This window comes from Heptranchias perlo, chromosome 14 (assembly GCF_035084215.1).
Source record: "Heptranchias perlo isolate sHepPer1 chromosome 14, sHepPer1.hap1, whole genome shotgun sequence".
NCBI lineage: Eukaryota > Metazoa > Chordata > Chondrichthyes > Hexanchiformes > Hexanchidae > Heptranchias > Heptranchias perlo.
In genome coordinates this window covers 29,889,498-29,916,194 of record NC_090338.1, presented here as the reverse complement: position 1 = coordinate 29,916,194, position 26,697 = coordinate 29,889,498, and the positions used below count along the sequence as shown (strand labels likewise).

Sequence of the window (26,697 nt, the reverse complement as noted above, 5' to 3'; positions counted from 1 at the left end):
ATTCCCAGACCCAGTAGAAACGCACATTTATGGATCTCTGCCCTCTTTATTGTGTTGTAATGTCCCATGAACTGATACATACAGGCTGTTCATAGCATGGAAATCAGCTCCACTGTGTTACTACGTAAAAGAACATAAGAATGTAGCAATGAGAACATTTGTATAAAATTGAAAAATCTCGGTGAAAGCAAAAGGGCCACAGTGCTCAAGGTTGAAAAGATAAATCAAGAAGTAGTGATCAGATGACATCAACCTTAGCTGATTCAGCTGATTCCATCGACCAGCTTCTGCTTCAGGATCCGATCTGACGATTTTTCATTTTCAAGCAACCCAAGCCTGTACCCTTCTACACCCAGCTAAATTAGGAATCAATTCAATTCTCCTTTGAACGTTTCAATTCAATCAATATTACTGCTGTAGATAGCAACGTATCTCACAAGTCAATGGTTCTTTCATGTCTTCTGGTATTTTCATGTCCTCTGGTTCTCCTATCCTGGTCTTCGAAATACTTCTCTACATCTACGTTACTAATTCCCTCCATCGTAATATGAAAAAATTTGATCAATGAAAATAGAAATGATTATCTTAGTCTCCCTTCAATCCCATCTATCCATCTTCTCATTATATTACTACTCTTCTTTGAGTAATTTTCACTGTCTCTGAATCTTTACAAAAGTATTTGCAATTCTCCCAAGGTAAGTAAAAAGCAAAAAAATTTCAACGCTGGAAATCTAAAGCAAAACCACAAAATACTGGAAATACTCAGTAGGTCAGTCATTATCCGTGGAGAGCACAGGCAAATTAATGGCGTTGCTCATGGTAGCTTTGCAGTTGAGATGTTTGGCTTGGCCTGTGACTTTAAGGCTACTGCTCCACATATTCTAGGTAATACTTATAAACTTCTGAGGCCAGAGGGGAGCTGTAAATGTCAGGTTCCAGGCCAATAACTGTCCTTATTTGTTTGAACTGTGATGGACATGTGCTAAATGGAAGACTTTTTATGTAGATAGATGGATGGTCCATAACTGGACACAATACTTCACATGTCTCGCTGGTGCTTTTTAAATTATTAGTAACATTTCCTTGGATTTATATTCTATGGATCTACTTATACACCTCAACATTTTATTTGCCTTTGCAGCTGCAGCCCCATATTCTGACAACCTCAGAAAATAAATACTACACTAGTGTGACATTTCCAGTCACCCACACCAACAACAACAACAAACTTGCATTTATATAGCGCCTTTAACGTAGTAAAACACCCCAAGGCGCTTCACAGGAGCAAACAAAACAAAATGTAATACTGAGCCACATAAGGAGATATCAGGACAGGTGACCAAAAGCTTGGTCAAAGAGGTAGGTTTTAAGGAGCATCTAAAAGGAGGAGGGAGAGGTAGAGGACCATCCTTGTAGTTACTCTGAATGAGATTGCCAATATAGTGCTAAATTTGGATGAGTTTTATGCTGTTGGCCTCACCCATGAAAAGCTGAATAGGAACAGCCTAAGCTCATTTCACATGGTACCGTACACATAACAGAGAGAGAAGATGTTTGCTCATACAACCCAGATTCTTCAGGTGAAAGGGCAGTGTGCTAAACCACTGTGTCACCCAGTTCAGCTGTTAACTCCTTAAAGAATTCCAATAAACTGATCAGTATGATGGCTTATTGGGGCAAATTTTCAACTTCGCCACCTGGGCAATAAGCTGGCAGAATGGATCGTCTGCCTGTTGTAGGATCTACCTTATATTCATCACTTTCTCCCGGGTTTTATAATGGACGGGCGATCTGCTCCACCAGGTTACTGTCCAGGCAGCAAATCTTTCCCATTGTCTTTACCATTGGTAAATTCTCATGAATTGCTTCCTCTCTAACAGACTGCCATGTGTATCTCACTAGAGATGTCAAGCTCACTGGTCTGTAATTCCCAGGATTATCTCCCTGACTTTTAAAAAAAATAACTGGGACAACATTTGCTATCTCCTATCGTCTGGTGCAAACCCTGTATTTAATGAGCTGCCAACATTTTTAGCCACAATTTTTAGCCACAGCTCTACTCTCATTTCCTTAAGTATCTATCGATGCATTCCACTTGGTCCTATTGACTTGTGAGAAAAAGTTTCTGCACTTTGTCTTTCCCTATTTTTGAAAAAAAACACTAGTGCTTTTGCTTTACGCTATTTTTACATTTCTCCATTTAACCATTTAGGTCCAAATTCTGACATTAACCTTGGGTCTGTGTGCTATTTGCTTAATTTGCTTCCTCTCCAATAGGTCCTTAAAAGCATTCCATTTTTGTTTGGTGTCTTTTCCTCTCTGGTTTGCTTCCCAATTTATTCTCCTTATTTCAACCTTCATGGTTTTTAAAAACAATTTTTCTAAAAATTGTAATATTAATTTTATTATCTCTTGATTTTACTAGTATCACTAAATAGCCAATCTCATGACATTATGGGGTAGATTTTACAAGTGTAAATCGGTGGAAAAACATGCAGGGTACAATGAGCTCCGTAATAAATTTCCAATAGATATTCCAGTCACACAAAGTTTTATGCCCTAATAGACCAAATATACTCAGCGCAACCCTCAACGGTGTAGTGACACTCCTGATTTTACTTTCTGTGAACTGTGTGGCATACTGGGTCAGCGCACTGCCTTTCACCTCTCTGAAATGAGTTTCCTCATCCAGCTCAGACTACTGGAATAAAATATCCTCTGCCTGCTTACTATATGGGTTCTCTATGAAATGAGGTTAGACAGTCTCAGCTCAGATCCTGATGGGTGTGGGCCCACTGCACAAAGCTGCCTGTAATTTAACACTGAAGGGTAAATCTTATGAATTTGTGCTCGCTGCATGGAACTTTGCCCACAAGGAGCTGATTCAACGATCCTGCACACCTAGTGGGCAGCTGCCCTCGCAGGCAATGCATTGTGGGAAATTTCGGACATGCAGCCCGTGATTTTCATTCCATTAATAAAATGAACGGATAAAAAATGTTGAGCTGCTCACCTGTGGTGTTCTCCTTCTGAACACGGTGCCCCACTAGGGGCTTGGAATCGGCCATATCGTGGATTTGGGCGCAGAGGTCAGTGGGCTTGGCAGGATTTGCGATCCAGGAGCTTCACGCAGAAGTGTAAATTTGTAAAATTTACTCGTAAAATGGCATACTCACTCGGCAAGGCCACAAAGGTTGCTGGTGTGAGAAATGGAAATATCACACTGCTGCAGTAGGGGTTGCTTTTGTGAGTTTGACACTAAAGTACATTAACAGGGCAGTGTAGAGGGAGGTTCATTTTGGAGCTTGCTACCCTGTACCTGCGTTGGGACTGCTTAGTTCTGCAATTGAGTGCCTGAAATCGGAAAGTGTTTCAGTCTCTCAGCATGAACATCCCTTGTCTTGATTAGTAGAAAAATGCACCCAGAACAAAATGGACTCTTTAGCAATTTTTCCTGGCCCTATATCAAACATGAACAAATTTGCCTTAGAAAAACTCTGCAAAAATTACTGTGAAAGTCAAGTTGGATGGCAAATCTGATCTTATTTAAGCCCATCGCGACTTAATTACTTTGCAGTAATTTAATAATCAGATAAAGATTTCCATATAATGGGAGTAAATTATGGAATGTTCTGCTCGAATCAAGTATGTGATTATCTGAACATCACTGTACTTAGATCATGTGGGGTTAATAAACATTGTATTTTAAATTATGAAAAGAATACATTGCATATAGCCATTTTATTTCTGGAATACACAGTTTTTAGCATTAACTTAGCATTACATATTGTATGAGTTACACAATACAGTAATTATTAGGCCTAGTAAACATCCAATTAGCTTTATTCTTCTACTACTCCTGATGGTTATAAGGACAGTCAATGCATTGTGAGTAAAATAACAAAGCACTTACAATTTCTTGATCTGTGGCAAAATACTTCACACTTAAAGGAACTCTGTCATCTCTTTCTCAGGCAAAATGTTCCTGGTACACACAGCATCTATAATGCCACTGTGCTGGGGCTGCAGGAAGTCTGCACAGTAGTAGATGCTATATATGTTGTAGGGCAAAGTCCCACACTCCCATCACCCCTGCCCTCTCCAAGCTTTGCTAGCTCCCTGTGGCCCAGCATGTGGATTTCAAAATTGTTTTTAAATCTCTCCATGCCCTCGTCCCATCCTACCTTAGTGAACTTCTTCTGCTGCTCTAACATCGGCTTCTCATCCCTTGCTCCCTCCGCTCCACCATCAAAAACTGTTAATTCAGCCACTACACTCTTGTCTTCGAAATTTCTCTATGCCTCCAACTTATCACCTCTCTCTCTGTTCTTAAAATCTTCCTCTTCGACTGTGCCTTTCATTGCCCATCCCAGCTGTTCCTTTCCCCTTCCCTTTCCCGTACTGGGTGTTCCTTTTCTCCTTATTGTAAAGAAGTTTGAAATGCCTCTATGCACGAGAGAAGCACTATATAACTGCATACTGTAGTTGTTGTTGTTGTGACACGCCACATTGTAATGCAGGCCATTTTGAACTTTCTTTGCATTCCGTGAGCCGCCACCTCCCAACATTTACGCTGGTAAATCTGGTTTCTGTGGACCGGAAGCAGACTTGTAGAACCAGGGTGTTGTACCTGTTTTACCTGGGTGTACAAGCCTGCCACTGGTCTATGAAAAACAAATTTAACAGCATCAACACTGGAAGCCAGCTCACATCCAATGAGCTCCCAGAATCCAAATTAAAAGAAGGCCTAAATAAAAGGCCCTCCAGTGTGTAATACCACAGAGAAATGAGTCACACCCAGCCATTTCTTCACGTGCTAAGTCCCTAAACTGCACCAAGCCACCATGTGGAGGCACTGAGCAGAGATCAAACATTTCCCCAGAAGTAGGAAGGCCTCTCTACCGTATCCCTAGCAGCTGATTTCAGAGTAGTATTGGTGCTCAAACGTGGCCTGGAGAGACCCAACCAGGGACAAAGGGGAGAAAATAACTGAAAACAGAAGAGGGAGTTTTAGACTCATCGAAAAGAAAAGTTTGCTGGTGTAATGTAGTATTTCTGCATTTTATCTACCCCTTCCTCACCTCTCCCCACCCACCTGAGATCTGAAGGATCTTCTGCTGCTCAAAACCTTTGCTCTGTACATTATGTCATAATCTAGACATATGATTCTCATATTAAGTCGGCTAAATATTTTATGCCTCAAGGACAGGAAAAAGATTGTTTGCACAGTGCTGAATTCTATATTACTGTGAGAGAGACCTAGCCAATTCAGGCTCCAACAAAAGGTGTTTCACTCTAATTCCTAAAGGTGTATGAGCTTGTTTTGGCTCTTTTGAACAGTACTTTTAAGTATTTGAAGCCTGAGGGAGATGAGTTGAGGCGTTGCACACCACAGCGGTTAAACAGGGTAAGGGGGAGGGGATGTCATACAAATCCTACTTTTCTTCTGCAAAAGATCTGAATACTCATTAGCAACCAGCTGAAAAAAGATCAAAGACCAGTAAGAGGCCGCATGATCCCTTGAGGGCAATAATCTGCAGCCAGCAGCAGTCATTCCTGCTTCCTGGAGTACACCCACCTCACTGTAATATGCAGGGTTCACTACTACTGAACTAAACGCAGAAAAACAAAAAGGCTGCTGGCTCTTCCTCTCTCCAGCTTGGCAAGACCCTATGAAATGTCTGATTAATGCTTTTCTGCATGCTAGGATTGCCACCTTTTGCTATAAAGCCTCTTCAAAGAGGCAACTAGGGAGATGTGAAATGTGGAAAAATCAGTGGCTTTCATAGGTCCGTTAGACCGCATCATTAGAGGATACTGGGAGTTCAGGAGGGGTTTCACTATTTCCCAGATGACATAATGCCAAATGGAGTCAGGACCATAGATGCCATAAGTTGACAGAAGTGTGATAAAGGCATTCTTCTATTTACAGATTTTTGGAGTCTGGTTTACACACTGCTCTGAACCTTGGTCAAATTTTAAGAGTGAGATTGAAAACAGGGAGATAAATTGCAAACTCATTTAAACATGGAGGTGTCTATACTTTTTTTAAGAACGAGATATGTCAAAATAAGTAATTTATTTTTTAAATGAGCGAGTCTCTTTCCAAATGAGTTTCTACATTTAAAGTTTTTTGGGACAGTCAATTCAAGAACAGAATTTTCCAGAACAGCTCTTAATGGACATACTAGCCCAATCTGGCTGAGTTTAGGTAGTTGAAGCCTGCAGAACAGGCTTGTCATTAGAAAGCATAGTCTACAATTTAGAAAAGAGAACCTTCTTATTGGCCGTTTAAACAAGGCAAACATTGGAATGCAGAATGGTCAAATTGAACATGCCCATTGGCTGAAACAGAGACCCAAAAATGGTGATTCCTTCTCACTGCAGTGTGGGATCTGAACATCTGATTTGTTCATTAGTAATCCTGTACACTCACTTTGTTTTACAATGTGCTTGGCGACTTTTGAATGTTGGGTGAGGACAGGATGGAATTTGGCTGTAATGCCCCAAGTGGTCAAATATAGATTTTCGATCACCATCTAGGCTCACCCTGAAGAGTAACCACAATGTTGAGGTACTGCAGGACTGCCAATGAATGTGGTTCCACAATCCAGTGTGAGTGACCTTCAGGAGAGGGATACGAGGAGAATATTACAGAGAGCGAGAACTTGCATTTATGTAATGCTTTTCACAACCTCAGGACGTCCCAAAGCGCTTTACAGCCAATTAAGTACTTTTGAAGTGTAGTCACTGTTGTAATGTCGGAAACGTGGCAGCCAATTTGGCGCACAGCAAGGTCCCACAAACAGCAATGTGATAATGCCCAGAAAATCTGCGACTTCACTGGATGAAATATTCTCAGGTTCTTTTATGATGCTGTTACACACAGTGACTGGAGGAATGATCCCCGCAGTTGAAACAAGTTATTCTAACCTTATATAGATCACTGTGAGGCCACAGTTAAATTTGAGCTGAGATATTGCTGGTGACGTTAAGTCTAATGTTGGTGCCAAATGTACGATAGTGGTTGGCAATGTCAGAAGCCATTGCTTAATGCCTGATTCCTAGCCATTACAAAATTGCTCTTTAGAGGGTGTTTTGTTCAAGCACTAGTATGCTGAGTTCATGCAGTAGGCAATTTAAAGTTATTCAGACCGCCAGATTAGGCAATTAAGAGTGAAGCGCCCATATTGCAGTACTAATGCTTTGTTTGTTTGATGCTTTAATTTCATTAATATGGAACACACGTTGCTGAAGGGACTACACTGAAAAACCTGGAGACTTTGTGTACAGGTGAGCTGCTGCAAATTCTCTTGCCACATTCTAGGCTATTATATACCATGTGGAGTCAGCATTCAGCACTATTAGCTCTAGACTTGGCAGAGGAAGATCAGCAAGAACTGAAAAGGGGGTGCTAATGATGTGAGGTAGCATTCAAGGTGAACAGTCCAGGCCCAGGGGCTGTGCATATGAGTCAGCCACATCTAGGAGTCATGATGTGGAGATGCCGGTGATGGACTGGGGTGGACAAATGTAAGGTTATAGTCCAACAGCTTTATTTAAAATCACAAGCTTTCGGAGGCTTCCTCCTTCATCAGGTGAGTGTGGGATTCCATGCGGTACCTTTCATGGAATCCCACACTCACCTGACGAAGGAGGAAGCCTCCGAAAGCTTGTGATTTTAAATAAAGCTGTTGGACTATAACCTGGTGTTGTAAGAATCCTTACATCTAGGAGTGACTGATATTGCTTGTTTTCAGCCACTTCCTGCCATCCTGGTGCACCAGGCACTTCTTAAGGGGTGCGACCATATACATAAAGCGTGTTCCACCTCTCCTTGACTCCTTGCCCTAGGGTTTACAGTGCCTGACTTGGAAACTAGCTTTTCTGACTCTGTAATCTCCCATTTTGCTCAGTGACATCCACCTTTACTTTCCTCATGCGATTTCAGATGCTTAACTGTCTCCTATTTGCAGTTCAGTTGATTTAAGAAGATTAGTGTTTCTCCCTTTTCATTGGCTGGCCTACTGTGGAGGCTATTTAGTCCACATCTAAGCCTACAGTCTGAAAACAGAAAAATTATATGTAACCCAACAAAAACCTTTAGTAACCCATATTAACCCCTCAATAGCACACCAACAACAATTTCTGGATTACTGTGTGTAGTTTTGGGTGCTCTAAGTTCAAAAGTGCATTGAAACATTAGAGGCATTTTAGTAGAGAGTATTAAGGATGATCCTATGACTGAAGGTTCTAAATTAAGCGAGACTTTTTCCAACTGATAAAAGTTGATGGAAACGTGATCCTGCCTTTTTTTTCATTGAGAGGAATTGACAACGTGGATGTTATTTAACTTGGATTGTGAGAGCAGAACTAGAGAATGTGTATAAAATTAACAAGCCTCAAGCAAGACATGGGGGTGAAATTCAACTTCGGTGAGGCACGCATTTGCGGTAGTGGACTGACCGCCCGTTTGCACACTGCCTGATTTTCCTTTCCAAGGGCGGGGTGTATAACTGGAAGCCTATCTGCTACCGTCCATTTTGCACCCTGCGAAAGTTGAATTTCACCCCTAGATTTGAAGGGATTTCTGTGCCAATTCTCAGTGGGACCCCCGGAACAATGGAACTAATGCCTTTCCTCTGTGGTTTTACTGATCTTCCACCAAAATGACAGCAGGAAATTAGGAGAATCCCACGGAAATTTTCTCCCTTAATGTTTTCTGAATTGTTGAGCCATGGAAAATATGATGCCAAAAAAAGCAACCAGTTTAGTATATATAATGTAGAATGTAATGTTAGACAGGCAACCTGGAATTTTGCATGATCAAAGTTGCTGGGTTGGGGACAGAGAAGAAACTTTGCAGAGCCTTTCCTCAGAAGGTTAAAGGTAGGGTACATGAGTACAAAATCTGTGCAAGAAGCAGGCTTGATGAGCAGAATGGTCTTATCTCAATCCATGCTTCATGTTCTTATGCTATTCGTTTTGCTAATTCTTGCATAGTTTAAGGAGAGAGGACCAAATAGTCCATGTGCTGCCCAGGCCATTGGTGAATCACCTATAAAATGTAACAGTTCAGAGCTGCAAATATGGGTTCCAAAACTACATTAATAGTCTGGAGTTTTGCTTGATTACCAGTAGAGGTTAGGGAGAAATTTCACAGGCCTTTATCCTTGGAGGTTTACCCCTGGTTGGTTGCCTCCATCAGGAAATTGAGTGGGCTGGGTAGCGTCCCTGATAAGGCAAATTTTACAAGGTCTATGAAGGGAACAGCTTTAATGAGATGAATGACCTTTTCTCATAACATTGCGCACTTATATTGTTATGGAAGAAAGAAGGAGCTAAAAGAGACTCCATTTATTTTAAAGAGGTAATATTGCCCAATTGGATCAAAGCTTCACAGATCAAACTGGGGCAATTCAACATGGCACCCGATTATCATGATTCACAGAGTATACTCAATTATTAAGTCACATTCACTTCTGACGTTGTGAAACAATAGTGCACGTCGGGTACACACCAGATACGTGTGACACGCTCCTTCAGTTTGCATCAATTGTTCCTTGCCAGCATAGATAAGGATCACATGGATGAGGTCAGAGAACAGGTCAGATCAAGGGCAGAAAAAAATAATTACAAAGCCTGAAACAGTCTTCAAATATGACTTAAGCCATCAGTGAAGAAGAGGAATGTACAATATCTCTCCATCTCTTAAAAATCGAAATTTTTTTGAACAAAGTTGCTTATTTGACTTTTTAAAAGTTCAAAGCTCAAGGTGAGTTTTGTAAAGTGGCACAATTGCTTGCAAAAGCAGGATTATTAATCTTCTGTCTGTTTCCACCTACATCTTTTGTGGTATTCAAATTATGTTTTAGCCTGATGATAGACGAAAGGTTAAAAGATGTGCAATAAAGGTTTTGGTGTCAAGCATATCTGAAGGAATATTTTTAAAAGCCTTTAACCATAGTGTCAGATTGAAAAAATGATAATGATAAACAGTCACACGTCAGGCAGGCCTCGTCTCTTCTACCTGCTGCGTCACGGAACTACTGTGAGCCCCTTCAACGTTCGAATTGTTTGTAAGCAGTAGTATGTGGTATTTCAATTTGTCGGGCAGCTGAAAAATACAAACACCTGCTAAACACACTTGATGATGGCTCTGATAAGGGCAGGAAGTGCTTTGGATTCTCCCACCAGTAAACAGTTAGCCTTCATCTCGCTGGCGTTCCACTTTCTGTTGATTGTTGTGCAGTTTTTCAGTATCTTGCTTTGTATATTGAGTTATTAAAAAAATAAAATAATCTGTTGTGAGGAGTGGGGTGGGGAGGTAGCGGGGGGTTGGTCAGTGTCTATCAGTGATGGTACAGGAGGTGGTTTATGGATCAGTGCTGAATTAGCTGATCTCAGCAGAGGCAGTGAAAATACCACAACTGGAATCAAAGTCCCTGTACGAAAGAAGGGGAAGAAATTCAGCCAGGGTTCCTAGTCTTGACTGCCGATAAAGTGGCCCCTGCTGGGAAGTATACATGTGAGGTCAGGTAGGGGCTTGATTGTGACAGCCCCCATGGTTGAATAACCTGTCAACACTATCCATGTTTGCACATGAAAAAAGGATTGAGATGTTAGAGGGCTGCTGATGCCTGTGAAGCTGAACTGAGCAACAGTCAATGCCTTCAGAAGAAGGGAGTAAACTGGAAAAAATAAGCGCCAACTGGCTACACCATGAATTGCTGTAATGTGGGGTTGCCTCTGTGATACTTGTCCACTCCACACTTTATTTCAGAAGAGGTGAGATTAGCCAATTGTGTGCAGTCAGTCTAATCTGGCCAACAACTGAGGCGGTATTCTTCAATGCACCTCACTCACGCCAACAGGTTAGCTATAATAAAAACAAAAGGCACCATTCATATTGATGTCTCCTTTAGAGTAAAAACTCAAGTAAACCACACTGCTATCCAAACAATCTGGTTATTACCATGGTAACAGAGATACCAATGATAATAAAAACTTCTGTCTCCTTCTTGATAGTCACACTGACCTAAATCTTAACACTTCTTTGAACTGCCCCAGTGTGGCAATCATTTGAACGGAATTAAACCTGATCTTATCAAAACCAGTGTCCACAATGGAGCACCTAGTGTCTGACCAACAAACTATATATTATTTCATTTTGTAACAAACAGGATGAAGATCTCACACCAATGTTCTCCTGGAGTGAATCTAATACAAACTCCACTCCAGAGCAACTTTTACTTTGTTACCCTAGTGATGCTTTCTAACAGGGTATTCTCCACAATACAATGACAACTGAGCTTTTCAGTCAAAATCATGTAGCAATTATGTGCAATTAATTGTTGCAGCTTGACAGGACATTTTCTAAAACTGGGAATATTCTACAGATGGATCAGTAACTATCAGCGATAGAGCAGGTGGGGCTCTACAAGTCAGTATCTGTCAAGGATGGTACATAAAGGCCACTACTTATAAGTGATGGTACAGGTGGACCTCTATGGGTCAGTATCTATCAGAGATGGTACAGGAGGATGTCCATGGGTCAGTGTCTCATTGATGGTACAGGAGGAGCTCTATGGGACAGTGTCTATTAGTGATGGTATAGAAGGATGTCTCTGGCTCAGTGTCTCATTAATGGTATAGGAGGAGCTTTATGGGTCAGTGTCTCTCAGTGATGGTACAGGGGAACTCTATGGGTCAGTGTCTCTCAGTGATGGTACAGGAGAGCTCTATGGGTCAGTGTCTCTCAGTGATGGTACAGGGGAACTCTATGGGTCAGTGTCTCTCAGTGATGGTACAGGAGAGCTCTATGGGTCAGTGTCTCTCAGTGATGGTACAGGAGAGCTCTATGGGTCAGTGTCTCTCAGTGATGGTACAGGAGAGCTCTATGGGTCAGTATCTCTCAGTGATGGTACAGGAGAGCTCTATGGGTCAGTGTCTCTCAGTGATGGTACAGGAGAGCTCTATGGGTCAGTGTCTCTCAGTGATGGTACAGGAGAGTTCAATGGGTCAGGGACTCTCAGTGACAGTACAGGAGAGCTCTTTGGGTCAGTGTCTCTCAGTGATGGTACAGGAGAGCTCTATGGGTCAGTGTCTCTCAGTGATGGTACAGGAGAGCTCAATGGGTCAGTGTCTCTCAGTGATGGTACAGGAGAGCTCTATGGGTCAGTGTCTCTCAGTGATGGTACAGGAGAGTTCTATGGGTCAGGGACTCTCAGTGACAGTACAGGAGAGCTCTTTGGGTCAGTGTCTCTCAGTGATGGTACAGGAGAGCTCTATGAGTCAGTGTCTCTCGGTGATGGTACAGGAGAACTCTATGGGTCAGTGTCTCTCAGTGAGGTACAGGAGGCTCTCTATGGGTTAGGATCTGACAGTGATAGTGCAGGGGAGTTCTATGGGTCAGTGTCTCTCAGTGATGGTACAGGTGGGGCAATGAAATGGGGCAAGTGGAGCATGTTTCAGTGAGAGAGCATTTGGGAAACAGTGATCACAATATCATTAGGTTTAGAGTAATTATGGAAAAGGACAGGAAAAAATCAAATGTGAAAATACTCAACTGGAGGAGGGCTAATTTCAGTGAGTTGAAAAGGGATCTGGCCCAGGTGGATTGGAATCAAAGATTGGCAAATAAAACAGTAATGTGCAACGGGAGGCCTTCAATGAGGAGATAGTTCGGGTACAGAAGTGGAAAAGAAGGGCATCCAAAGCTAGAGCTCCCTGGATGACTGAAGTTATAGAGATTAAAGTGAAACAGAAAAAGGAGGCTTATGATAAATATTGGGTTCATAATTCAATAGAGAACGAAGCTGAATAAAAAAAGTACAGAGGGGAACTGAGAAAGAAAATAAGTGGGGCAAAGCGAATGTATGAGAATAGATTAGCGGGTAACATAAAAGGGAACCCAAAAGTCTTTTATAAACATATAAATAATAAAAGGATAGTCAAAGGAAGGGTGCGGCCAATTAGTGACCAAAAAGGAGATCTTCTTGTGGAGGCAGAGGATATTAAATGAGTACTTTGTATCTGTCTTTACTAAAAAAGAGGATGCTGCCAATGTCACAGTAAAGGAGGAGGTAATAGAGAAATTGGATAGGATAAAAACAGATAAAGAGGAGGTGCTAAAAAGGTTGGCAGTACTCAAAATAGAAAATTCACCTGATCACGATGGGATGCATCTTGGGTTCCTGAGGGAAGTAAGGGTGGAAATTGCAGAGGCTCTGGCCACAATCTTACAATCTTCACTAGGTATGAGAGTGGTGCCAGAGGACTGGAGGATTGTAAATGTTACACCCCTGTTCAAAAAAGGGGAGAGTGATAAACCCGGCAACTACAGGCCAGCCAGCCTAACGTTGGTGCTGGGGAAATTTTTAGAGACATTAATCCGGGACAAAATTAACTGGCACTTGGAAAAATATAGGTTAATAAATGAAAGCCAACAAAATTTGTTAAAGGCAAATCATGTTTGACTAACTTGATTGAGTTCTTTGATGAAGTAACGGAGAGAATTGATGGGGGTAGTGTGGTTGATGTTGTGTATATGGACTTTCAAAAGGCGTTTGATAAAGTACCACATAATAGACTTGTTAGCAAAATTAAAGCCCATGGGATTAAAGGGGCAGTGGCTGCGTGGGTGCAAAATTGGCTAAGGGACAGAAAGCAGAGAGTATTGGTGAACGGTTGTTTTTCAGACTGGGGTGGAGTCCCCCAGGAGTCAGTTTTAGGACCGCTGCTCTTTTTGATATATATTAATGATCTGGACTTGGGTATACAGGGCATAATTTCAAAGTTTGCAGATGACACGAAACTCGGAAATGTAGTAAACAGTGATGGAGGATAGTAACAGACTTCAAGAGGACATAGATAGTCTGGTGAAATGGGCAGACACATGGCAGATGAAATTTAACGCAGAGAAATGTGAAGTGATTCATTTTGGTAGGAAGAATGAGGAGAGGCAATATAAACTAAATGGTATAATTTTAATGGGGGTGCAGGAACAGAGAGGCCTGGGGGTATATGTACACAAATCTTTGAAGGTGGCAGGACAAGTTGAGAAGGTTGTTAAAAAGGCCTACGGGATCCTTGGTTTTATAAATAGACCATAGAGTACAAAAGCAAGGAAGTTATGATAAACCTTTATAAAACACTGGTTAGGCCCCAGCTGGAGAATTGTGGCCAATTCTGGACATCACACTTTAGAAAGGATGTCAAGGTCTTGGAGGGGGTGCAGAAGAGATTTTCTAGAATGGTACCAGGGATGAAAGACTTCAGTTTTGTGGAGAGACTAGAGAATCTGGGTTTGTTCTCCTTAGTGCAGAGAAGGTTAAGGAGAGATATAATAGAACTGATCAAAATCATGAACGGTTTTGACAGAGTAAATAAAGAGAACCTGTTTCCAGTGACAGAAGCATCGGTAACCAGAGAACACAGAATTAAGGAGATTGGCGAAAGAACCAGAGGCGACATGAGGAAACAAAATTTTATGCAGCAAGTTGTAATGATCTGGAATGCACTGCCTGAAAGGGTGGTGGAAGCAGATTCAATGAAAACTTTCAAAAGGGAATTGGATAAATACTTGAAGTGGAAAAATCTGCCGGGCTATGGGGAAAGAGCAGGGGAGTGGGATTAATTGGATAACTCTTTAAAAGAGCCGACACAGGTACGAGAGGCCGAATGGCTTCCTTCTGTGCTGCATCATTCTATGATCCCATGATTCTATGATATGGGTCAGTGTCTTTCAGTGATGGTACAGGAGGAGCTCTATGGGTCAATATCTTGTATAGCTCCTTAATTCCTTATGGAGACAAGAAGCAGGGGAGAGAAGTGGGAGCAGCGGTAACAAGGCACACAGAATCAGATATAGCAGGAAAGCAAAGGCAAGGACATTAGTGGAACAGGGACAGAGAGATAAGCATATTGGCATTACTAGCAAGCTTTGTTGTTTTATTTCTCAGCATCACTAACGCTGAATAGTAAGTCACAAGCGGCTAGCTTAGTTGGTGAGGGAGATTTCTCTGATGACCTCATTTTATAATATCAGCCCAATAAATTCAGATCTCGCAAAAGTTATTTCATATCTTGACATTTTTTGAATTCCAATTAAATGCATTGCACACAGTTCATAAAACAAACACTGGTTAGCAATGGAGAAATGAGGCTGGTTGTGGGATTCAATTCATAGCTTAACTTTGTCAAATCACAAAACTCGAATGGGACAGGTTAAGCTGTTCTGTACATTGAAGATTAGGGAAAGTAAGTTAATTTCTTCCAGTGGGCAGCTCCTGATTAGGCAGAGCCTGCCTGACTTCACCAGGAAACATGCACTTGCACACACACTTGCACACTTCCGGCAGGTGTCGCTAGAAAGAAGTAAGGAGTAGAATCACTGGCCAATTTTCCTGTCCTAGCTCAGGGACACTTAAGCCAATTGCAGTATTTCCACTGCTACCCTGGTTGAAATCCACTAATTTAGCACTGACCCAGGGGTTAAACCTGAAAACATCCTAATCTGCTTGAATCAGTATCGCAACACAAATGTTTCACAATGTGTTTATCTTTATTCAATATTTTATCAAAAATACGTATATTAAGAAAAATGCTGTCAGGACAAAATATCTGATGTTATTATCAAAAATCAATAAAACTGTGCAGAGGAAAAACTTAACAGAACCATGTTTCAATTTTTTTATGCTGAGTGCAGCCACTGATTGACAAAAGCCTTGACCCTCTGAGGAGTTCAGATATAGTATTCAGTAGCTAATGGGATATAAAATCCGAGCACTGTCATACCTCTCAAGTGCTACAGTGTGTTGGCGTGCTCTACTGTCCCAGCAGAAATTACACTTTGTTCCCTTATTATAAATTGCAACTGAATATTCCATATTGTCTCCATCAATTAATATTTTTTACAATTTAATTTTTTTTAAATAGTTGCTTTGGATGGTGGTTTCAAGGTTAAATCATTTACCAGTTTATAAACTAAAAGAAAAAGCGTGTGCTTGCTGTTTTCTTTTCATTTTTGTCATTATTTGGAAATGGGCTGAGCAGGACTATGATACAGTAACTTTACATTCAATTTGATCGCCGTTTCTCACAAAACCCATCTTTAATAATTTGGTTGTGCGTTACACATTGAACCTTTAACAGGTGAAGAGATACAAATGCTGAAGTGGTTTAGCGCATACTAATTCTGTGAGCAATGTGGTGACACAGTGTGTTACATACCTGTACTGTAGGCCACATATCTCCCCGCCCTCTCAACAACAACAATTCGCATTTATACAGTGCCTTTAATATAGTAAAATGTCTACAGGCGCTTCACAGGAGCATTATCAGACAAAATTTGAAACCGAGCCACATAAGGAGATATTAGGTCAGGTGACCAAAAGCTCGGTCAAAGAGGTAGGTTTCTCTCGTCTTAAAGGAGGAGAGAGAGATAAAGAGGCAGAGAGGTTTAGGGAGGGAATTCCAGAGCTTAGTGCATGGGCAGCTAAGACCTTGAAATCAGGGACGCACAAGAGGCCAGAATTACAGAATCTGCCACGGAAGCTGTGTCGTGCCGGGAGACTCAAAAGACAGGAAGAAAATGGTTTAGCATATTGACTTTCCACCCCTGGGATCTGGGTTTAGATTCAGCCCAGAACAGTGAAATGAAAAGAATGGTCTCCCTGATAGCTGCACGATCGCATGTGAAATGAGTTGGGGGCAATCTCATCCCAGTTCATAGTGGACATGTGCACAAACTGGCAATCTCATTTAGAAAAAGTCACAGGTTAGCTGGCATCGGAAATAGGAAAGTTCAAGTTGAAACCATAGACAGCACTCTACTGAAACTGGGGTTAAGGCTCATTTTTGCTAGAGTAGAGAGAGCGTTTTGCTTTTTGCCTAATCTTGCCCTGGCAGCACTTGATACTGATCCTGGGTACCTGAAATGCAAAAATGTTCCATTCCCCACAATAATAATACCCTCACCTTAATACCCTACCAACATTTTTTTAAAAAGAAAATGCTGTACAGAGTCTTACCCTCGACAACAATCAATTCGCTCACTTACAATTTCCAGTGATCATTCCAAGTCAGATACACCTATGTCTAGCAATGCTACATAAATAACCTTCATTTTTGGAATACTGTCACACTTTGTGTACGCCACTCGAGCGCTGTGATTATTTCCCGTGACCGTTAACCACTTGTCCACTTACCGCATCATTGAATATGACACTGTTGACAAAGCCAGTGGGATTTCGCAAGCCCACAAACATCACTTAAAGATCAGCAAAACGGTGCCTGCAGGAGAATTCACTATTGGCAAGGAGAAGTGACTTTTTAATTACAAAAACAAAAAGAGAAAAAAACACCTTGAACGAAGAGAGCTGCTTATATTCATAGACAGGAAGGCAGTAAGGAAGCAATGAATTAACCGCTGTGTGCACTACATAAAATGCAATTAAAAGGCCACACCTTTGTGACACTCCACAAATAGCTCTGTTACAACACAACCACAAACTAGGTGCAAATCTGTAAGTGTGCAGCTGGAAATTTAACATTCATAAATTCAATTTCACTTCAATCTCGTTTTGACATACCCCCATGCTCCCGTAATAACCAGACTACTACAGTATTGGCTATTTTGGACTGACCAAGCTAGCTGAACAAACGACAGCATCTTTTCTTTTAGGTGCCATAAAGGCAGATGCATCATTGGATTTCATTGCAAATTACATGTTTCCACTGAAAGCGTGGTGAATCTGCTTTCAAAATAATGTCAGCACTACAGTGGAATATTGGATGTCATTGTGCAAATTCAGTCATTCCATTCCATTTCATGGACACTGAGACTGGAATCATTGGTTAAATGAGATTTATATAAACTGAATCTGAATACTCTTGGATGTGGGGATGAATGTATTAACAGCACAGACTGAAACACGGGGCACAAGTTAGGAACTAGACAGTATGTCATCATCCTTGCAACAAGGCGGGACATTTTTTTCTGAGATGCACTACAGATATGTCTCATATTGGCCAGAAGAACATAACCTCTTCAAATGCGGAGTTCCCATTTTTGGCCTGGGTTCCACAGACCAGAATAATTCCAGGTTTACTCTCTGATTTGTGTTGTATTAGCTTATATCAACTAGAGTTGTGGTGCACTACAATTGACCTGAATGTTCCCAGGATAGGGAGGGGGAGAATCAGATAAAGTCCTCACTTTTGATTGTTATCCAGTGACTGCTGTAGGTCAGGTAAGGACAGATTGGGCTCAGCTGTGATGCCCCACCTCCCTACATCCTCAATAATTGAATATTCTGTTGACATTCAGGCCAGGATTCTCCTCCACGACCCTGGCCAATTTAGGGTGGGATCATGGCAGAAAATGATGGAAAATGCGGGTGGTGAAATCACTGCCTCAATGCCCAACCTGTAGATCGCTTCTGCTGCCTCTGCCGGGAAGTCCCATGACTTCTCTTTTCCTGCCTGCCAGATATAAACAGCAGTAGGGTGGTGGGCCCAGGATCCCAAACGATATACATCCCATCTGCCTCACTTACTGTTGCCGCCATTGGGAAGGTGGTGGTAGGCATGGGAAACGCCAGCAGCGGCCCTGAATTCCCTCCGTGGAGGGAGCGGGCCTTGTAGTAACCTGCAGTGTGCCCCCCAAAACTTACCCATTGAAGGCTCCAGCCTCGGCTGAGGTCTTCAGTGGGACAGCTGCTCCGAGCTTTGGGATGTTTCTGCCCCTTTAAGGTCCCTTGTCAGAGGCGTCACTGCGGTTGCTCTGTTGATATTTCCCTTTTCAGATTGGTGGGCTCTCCCTTGGTGGTGAGAATCCCACTGGGAATCTGCTGTGCATCAATAATGAGCCCTGACCCAGGGAAATGGGTCGGATTCAGACAAGCGGGCGGAGGTCTCGCCTGACCAAAACTCTTGCCCGAAGAGGGTAAGGCCTGACTCACTATACTAAAACATAAAGAACAGCCACCTTGGTGAGGTATGGAAAGCTACTCGTGCCCATGGTTCTGTACCCCAAAATAAAGTAACACTTTCAGTTGGTAGCCGGGGAGAAAAATGGCATTAGAAGGATTAAAAAAGAGTGACAGAAATTCAATACATAAAGGCAACAACAGATGTGATGCAGAAGAAGGCCATAAGGTCAAATTGGAGAATGCTGTGTGGCATTTTGAAAAATGACAGATGCAAGCGAGATAAACATCCAAAAATCTTACACAGATGCAGTTCAGATATTTCAAACAAGGGCTCCAATATCAGCTTCAGCTTTCCTTAACTCAGTTGGCTTTCCAAAGGTGAGTTTCAGATCCTCAAAGAACCCCACATTTGACTGCACCATTTCCAATAGGTGCTGAAGCCCTGAGGATCAGCTCCTAATGTGGGTACATGTGATACTGGCTTGAGCTCAGTGCCATTATTACTGGCCAAACAAATACAATTTTCAACCATTCAGAAAATCTTTTTGATTAAAGGGGATCATTATGGATCGGGAGGACGATCACAGCAGAATGTGAAGTGCAACGATATCATGCACGTGAGACTCTGACTTTGTGAAATGATTAAATGTTTTGGCATCAGCCATTTTATCACGTCGTGTGCTTGCTTAACAAAAAGAAAGCTATTTACAGAAAAGATGTGATTGCACTAGAGAAGGTACAGAGGAGATTTATGAGAATGTTGCCAGGACTGGAGAATTTTAGCTATGAGGGAAGATTGGATAGGCTGGGGTTGATTTCTTTGGAACAGAGGAGGTTGAGGGGTGATTTAATTGAGGAGTATAAAATTATGAGGGGCCTAGATAGAGGGGCACAGATAGGATGGATACTAAGGAGCTTTTTCCCTTCGTTGAGGGTTCTATAACAAGGGGACATAGATTCAAGATAAAAGGCGGGAGGTTTAGAGGGGATTTGAGAAAGAACTTTTTCACCCAGAGGGTGGTTGGAGTCTGGAACTCACTGTCTGAAAGGGTTGTGGAGGCAGGAACCCTCACAACATTCAAGAAGCATTTGGATGAGCACTTGAAATGCCATAGCATACAAGGCTACGGACCAAATGCTGGAATATGGGATTAGAGTAGACAGGGCTGATGGCCGGTGCGGACACGATGGGCCGAAGGGCCTCTATCCGTGCTGTATAACTCTATGACTCTATGACCTATTTCCCTTAGCAGAGAGGTCAATACCAGGGGGCATAGATTTAAAGTTATTGGTGGAAGGATTAAAGGGGAACTGAGGAAATTTTTTTTCACCCAGAGGGTGGTAGGGGTCTGGAACTCACTACCTGAAAGGGTGGCAGAGGCAGAAACCCTCAACACATTTAAAAAGTACTTGGATATGCACTTGAAGTGCCATGACCTACAAGGCTACAGACCAAGTGCTGGAAAGTGGGATTGGGCTGGATAGCTCTTTCTCGACTTGCACAGACATGATGGGCCGAATGGCCTCCTTCTGTGCCGTAAATTATTCTGTGTTTCTAAACATCAGGGGAAAGGTGCTCCTTTAGTTTTAAAAAGAGAAAAATTAGATACACATCATGATAAGTAAATAGAAAAATATATAGTTCATCACTAGAAAATTGGTGAAAGTTCCTGGATAACTCATATGCTACATAAAGTGAAAAATGGGATTTTATAGCTGATCATGCTTGTGCTCACTGCTTGTGGATATATTGGTTTATATTTTACTCTGTTAATTTTAGGGAAAAAGTAGATATGAGTGAGGGAAATACTACTTTGTACTATCACCATTTCTTCAGTAATGTTAGCAAAGAGGAAAATATTTTCTCTTCATACATAGACTTTGGCAGCTGCTGCTACTGGTTTCTATCTCACCTCTAATTACTGGGCCATACATGTAATATGAAGACCTTCATTAAAGGGTCATTGTCTTTATGAAAAAGTATTTGAAAAAATATTCGTTTAGGGAAAAAGAGCCATTGATCATTTCTAACTTGATGGCATGTTAAAATGACTTGATGATGTATTTTGATGCAATTTACCTCATTGCATAATGTGATTGCAAATAAAGTTTGTTAAACAAAAACCAAAAAAACTGCAAATGCTGGAAATCTGAAACAAAAGCAGAAAATGCTGGAATCATACAGCAACTCAGTCATCATCTGTGGATAGAACAGGTGAGTAAACATTAGCTAAAGATGCTTCCATGTATATGTCGGCCCTTTAAGAAGAACCAGTTTGCTTGAATGAGAAAGGTGGCAGCAGAGGGTGAACCTCTCCCCTTCCCTCCCCTCTGTACAGGATCCTGGTCACATGTGTAATTGAGATTCTTATCACTGCAGTCGCCTTTTTAAGAGAATCCAATGGTAATGCTCAATTCATTTTGATTTTCCTTTTGTGTCATTTTCCATACAGTATGAGGCAATTGCCTGGTTGTCACAGGTGATTTCTCACACTGTTCAGTCGCCCATTAACTTCAATGCGTTTGTGAAAAATCAGGAAAAAAGTAAACTGAACGAAAAATTTAAGAAGTGATTGATGGAACAAGCAGTGAGGGGGATCCAGCTTCATGGTCATGGTGGCCTGAAGGGTAAGGCCCCAATTTGGAGGGACATTTAGATGGTCGGTCACCTCTCCTGGGTAGGAGCACTCACTGGCATCTCTTAGCTGGTGATTATACAGTGGCTCTTGGAGGCATGGGTCAGGCCACTCTCTCCCGAACTCAGTTAGGATAAGCGCATAGTGCAGGGAGACTTTAGGATAAACAAATAAATACATCCCCTCTGCCTCCCATATGGCTAGAATGACTTTTGTCTATATATCAGACGCAGTGGTAAATGGCTCTCAGTCTTGTACTCGAGAGTAGGATGTGCTGCAAGGTAGCTGGACAGGGGTTTGCACCCAGGATTCTCGATGTTGCGAGTTTCCAATCTTAACCATGTAATGAGGAGAAAAGTACCAAGTGGAGTTTTAGTACCACAGGAAGGGAGGGACAAATCAAAGCAATATTTTCACATTACTCCTTCTCACCAACTCAAAAGCAACATTGTCTGAGAGCTGGGAGCAGGAAATGGATCTAAAGAAAGGTGAAAAAGCAGAATGTATATATTTTTTCTTTTCAGCTTTTAATTTCAGACTTATTTTAACTATTAAAATAAGATTTTTGAGGAGTTTCATTTCCTTCCTGGTGGTAGAATTCTGCTAAGCTCAAACACATTCTGGAAACCAGGAACAGCAGGTTCTAAAATCAAATCGCAGCACAGTGCTCAATAGCTGCAGTATCTCTTTCTATGAACTTCACTAAAAGGACTTTTCCCTTTGGCAAACAGGTATATTTTTTCTGTTCATTGATAATTTTCTTTTTAATACAAATTTTATTCATTCTGTAAGGATTTTTAAAAACACAAAAGAGAGTGCGTAAAATCAGTACGTCAAAGACAAGTGTAAGAGGCCCGATTTTATACGCTTCATTTTCAAACACTTGGTTACAGTTGTCTGACTAAAGTATTCGAACTGTCAGACAGCAGCCACAAGGAGGGGCGTAGATTGTCAGCAGACATTATCAGGAAGGGTAAGTGCAGGGGCAGTAGTTTTTGTTCAATGTACTCCCCTTTTATAAAAGATTTTGCCATTTTTACGGTACTTCAACATTCTTAAAAGAACACGAATTTTAATGCCAAACTGGAGACCCTTGAGTAGGGTCTCGCTCCTTGTTAAGCTGCTCCAGTGATGCCAATTACAGGGAGTGCACTGAAGAACTCTATTGAAAAAAACTCCAGGCCGGCCTGAAAGCTACTCTGGAGCTACCCAACCCGAAGAAACCACACCAGAGGCTGGGAACGCAAAGTTTAATTTTCTTCTATAAAAAGAGGGAGTACTTTGATCAAAAAGTACTCCTACACTTTTCTTGCCCTTTAAGTACTTTCAAGTAATGCGATGATGCATTTTTGTGTGATTTGCCTCATTGTGTTGTGTGCAAATGAATGAAAACCATGACAGAGCTGTGTATGCCTCATTATTACATAAAGGGTAATGCAAAGATTGGAGTGCGTTATATGGGGAAAAGATCTGCTGCTGGAGCACTTTACACAGAAAATAAAACATAAGATTGAGGTGTGTCACATAGAAATAATGCAGAGGATTGAGTATGGTACAAGGGCTATAACACATTGAGTGCTTAAGATGATGTCATAAACCATGACAGAAAAGATGGGGAATGGGAGAATAGAAGACACTGGATGTATAATGTTTCTTAAAGAATAATAGGTACTTTTGGAAATGATTATGAAGCAGTAATCTGATGAATGGGGTTTAAATTATGTCATGAATGAACCACAAGAGTGAAACTCGAATAGTTTCTGTTATCTGAATGCCTGGGCTAGATTATAGCCGTGAACTCTCTCTGGAATATTTGTTACTTGAGAAGAAATATATACATATTACAAAATTTATGGGTGGTTTTATTCAGCTGCATGTCCATTTTTGTGCTATTGGCGTACAGACCAAAAAGGGAGTGGCACATTTGTCACCAGTCCAATAAACGTAAGAAATAGTCCTGAAAATAACCCAGAGCCGTACAGGTGCGACGAGGTCCTGGGGCCTAAAAGCCATAGCAATAATCAGATTATTTCAAGTATTACAGTTATTTCTTTTAGCTCCTACGATTAAGAAAAACTGCTGGGGGAGGGGAAGATAAAACAAAAAGACAGAAATCCTCAGAGTGAAACCGATCTCCTTCAGAGGCCTTGGGACATTAAGTTGATATGTTCTTGGCCAACAAAAAGACCTTTAAGTTTTTGAACACTATGATATTCTATGAATATAGTTTTGTCTGTACGCAAGAGCATTCTCTGTCACATTTCCAACTGTTGACATGAGACAGAAAAACATCAATAAACATGCATTAGTTTACCACTTTGTAATCTTATTATGCTGCTCAGACCCACAGCCCTTTCATGTAATATGTAACATTTCATCTCGTGATTAATTGTTTTTTTTAATACCTCCGGCTGAAAGTTATTACATTGGTGGCTTCTCCACTGCCAGCACAGTCACCTGCTGGGATGGGCTGAGAGACCATGGCTCAGAGCAGACTGCTCCTTGAAAGAGACAGCCACAGAGTCGCCAGAGTTCCCATATTGAACAGCTGAAGGCAACATAAGGCTGTGTTTCCCCTGTCTCTGGAATCTCCCAATGACTGCATTGCTGACAAAGGCACATTCTCCCAGGCTGCTCAATCTGTAACTGAACACCATCAAGAGGAAGCAGATTTGGATTCAGGCCAAGTAATGCCTTTCTCTCTCCCTCTCTTTCTATATGAGTTACTGGTTGTGTACGAAGCATTTGTTCCTTGATATTCCTTTAGTTGACCTACATGAATGTGTTTTTAGAAGAATTACCAGCAAACCCCATATAAAAGTCTCCTTTAATATACATTGGCCTTTTGACACAGAACCTGTATTGGCTGTGTAGCTCAATCAGGCAGGAGATTGGGTAGCTCAGTTGGTTGAGTGTCAGACTCAGGGCAGAAGGTTTTGGGTTTGAATCCTGTCTTCCAGGGTGAATAAAATGAGTGCACATCTTCAGCTGTGAGAAGAAAACTAGAGACCCCTAGGGACTGTTTGACAATAAAAGGGGATCAGCACCGCATACAGTCGACATTTTGTGCCAAATGGAAGCCAACCTCACTGGGCTTCCTCTCTCTCTCTTTCCCTCCATCCCCTGAGTCATCCTAATTGTCCACTCTCTACGACTGGTCCTATTCAATCTGTGATTGTGGACAGACAGGGTACAAAATGCACTGCTTTTGTGTGAAATGAACACATTCATTGGCATATTTCAAAGTCATGGCTAAACGTTAGAAAACATCGTATAAAAATGAAGCTCTTTCTTATTTATACCAGCAGAGTTCCCAGGACTGTGTCAAGGGAGCTTGAATCCTCCTCACCAGAAGCAAACAATGGAAATGAGAAGGATGGGGGAAAGGGGGAGAACACATTCACTGTAACAATTAAAGCAGGATAGTACCCAGCAAATAGGTCAAGGAATGAATGAGGAGTGAGCGAAAATAGTCCCCCTCTGGATAACGGTATTTTAAAGTATAGCAGACTAACAGTTTGAATTCTGAGGCATTCTTGGTTAAGGAATGTACAGGGCAAACCATTGTTACTGATCATAGATTCTCTATTTAATGATGCATTTTCAAATCTAGAAGGAGTTCCTTACTTTTTTTTTAATTGTATGTAAGATGTTTGTAAAACATTCCTATATGTTGTATTCAATGTACAAGAAAGAATACATAGTGTTTACAAGGTTACTTGCCACTGGCTGTAGTCAAGTGATCTAAGCTCTGGCTTTTGGCACCAGGTGACTTGCAATGTGAGTTCATGTCCTTTGTGCTGCCTGGTGATATGGTGTTATGTGCACAGTTTGGTGAAGCCATCAAAAGAGCAAAGCTTCTTTGTAATCCAAGTTATTATTTCTTCTCCACTAAGTTCCACTCATCTATCAGCCTTATACTTGCTGATTTACATTAGCTGTCCATCTCTCAAAGCACTACATTTTAAATCTTTGTTCTTGTCTTTAACTTTCTCCATGGCCTCACTCCACCCTATCTCTACAATTTCCTCTAATCCTATATCTCTCCTGCACAAGCTGTTCCTCTGAATCTGGCCTTTTATGCATTATGTTGAAATCTCTGGAGTCGGACTTGTGAGAATGTTGTGGTTTCAAGCCCCATTCCAGTGACTTGAGCACATTATCTAGGCTGGCACTTCATTGCAATGCTAAGGGAATGCGGCACTGTCGGAGGTGCCATTTTCTGAGTAAGAAGCTAAACTGAGGCACCATCTGCCCTCTCAGGAGGATGTAGAAGATCCCACAGCACTATTCAAAGAAGAGCTTGGAGTACTTCCGGTGTCCTGGTCAACATTTATCCCTCAACCCACATCACCTAAAACAGATGATCTGGTCAGTAGCACATTGTTGTTTGTGGGACCTTGCAGTGCGCAAGATGGCTGCCACATTTCCTACATTACAACAGTGACTACACTTCAAAAGTGATTAATTGGGTGTAAAGTGCTTTGGGACGCCAGAGCTTGTGACAGGTGCTATATAAATACAAGTTCTTTCTAAAGGTGCATCAGTGTCCCATAAATTTCACTGGCAATGTTTTTTTTATACAGACACACATGCAATGGTATAACATGGATTGATAATCATCTGCACTGCAAAAAGTTCAGCTCATTGCCTGCTAATGATCTCATTACACATTATATTCCTCAAGAATGATGTGTTTGCCCTCCCTCTCCAAACAGTAATGGTGCTCCTTTAAAAGGTAGAGAGGCAGTCCGAGCAAGAATACAAACTACTTAAGTCAGGTTTGGATTTGTTTCAAGGTGATTGAACTATTTATGATAAGTGGCAGAGTGACAGAGCTAGGGCTCCACAGCTGAATCTGCCAAGATTTCCACTCGGATCTGTTTGGAAACATGGCTCAGATTTTCCTGCAACGGTGAGATCAGCAACGTACACCGTAAATTTCGCAGTCTAGCGCGTCAATCTTGCCGTCAATAACTTCCTCCATATTCTCCTGCATTTTTAATTAGAATACGCTATGGCAAGCAGTGCCGCCAATGGTCTATGTTTGCTAGATGTAACCCTGAAACCAGGATGATTTTTAAAAGGCATTTTAACTTATGGTGCAGGTTTTCACATGTTACCGT

General features: G+C 41.5%; 1 protein-coding gene across 11 annotated transcripts in view; it reads right to left on the bottom strand.

The window, feature by feature from the left end:
* The window catches only part of tcf7 (transcription factor 7), a 172,323-nt gene that overhangs the window by 85,150 nt on the left and 60,476 nt on the right, over nucleotides 1–26,697 (bottom strand). The window contains exon 1 of one of the 11 annotated variants that reach the window (XM_067996185.1): nucleotides 17,211–17,305. The exons of the other annotated variants lie outside the window; for them this stretch is intronic. Within the exon in view, the coding sequence (XP_067852286.1) occupies nucleotides 17,211–17,270 (60 nt within the window). The 5' untranslated portion in view covers nucleotides 17,271–17,305. Of the gene's footprint in view, nucleotides 1–17,210; nucleotides 17,306–26,697 lie in introns of those variants that run through there. 11 annotated transcript variants of the gene reach the window in all.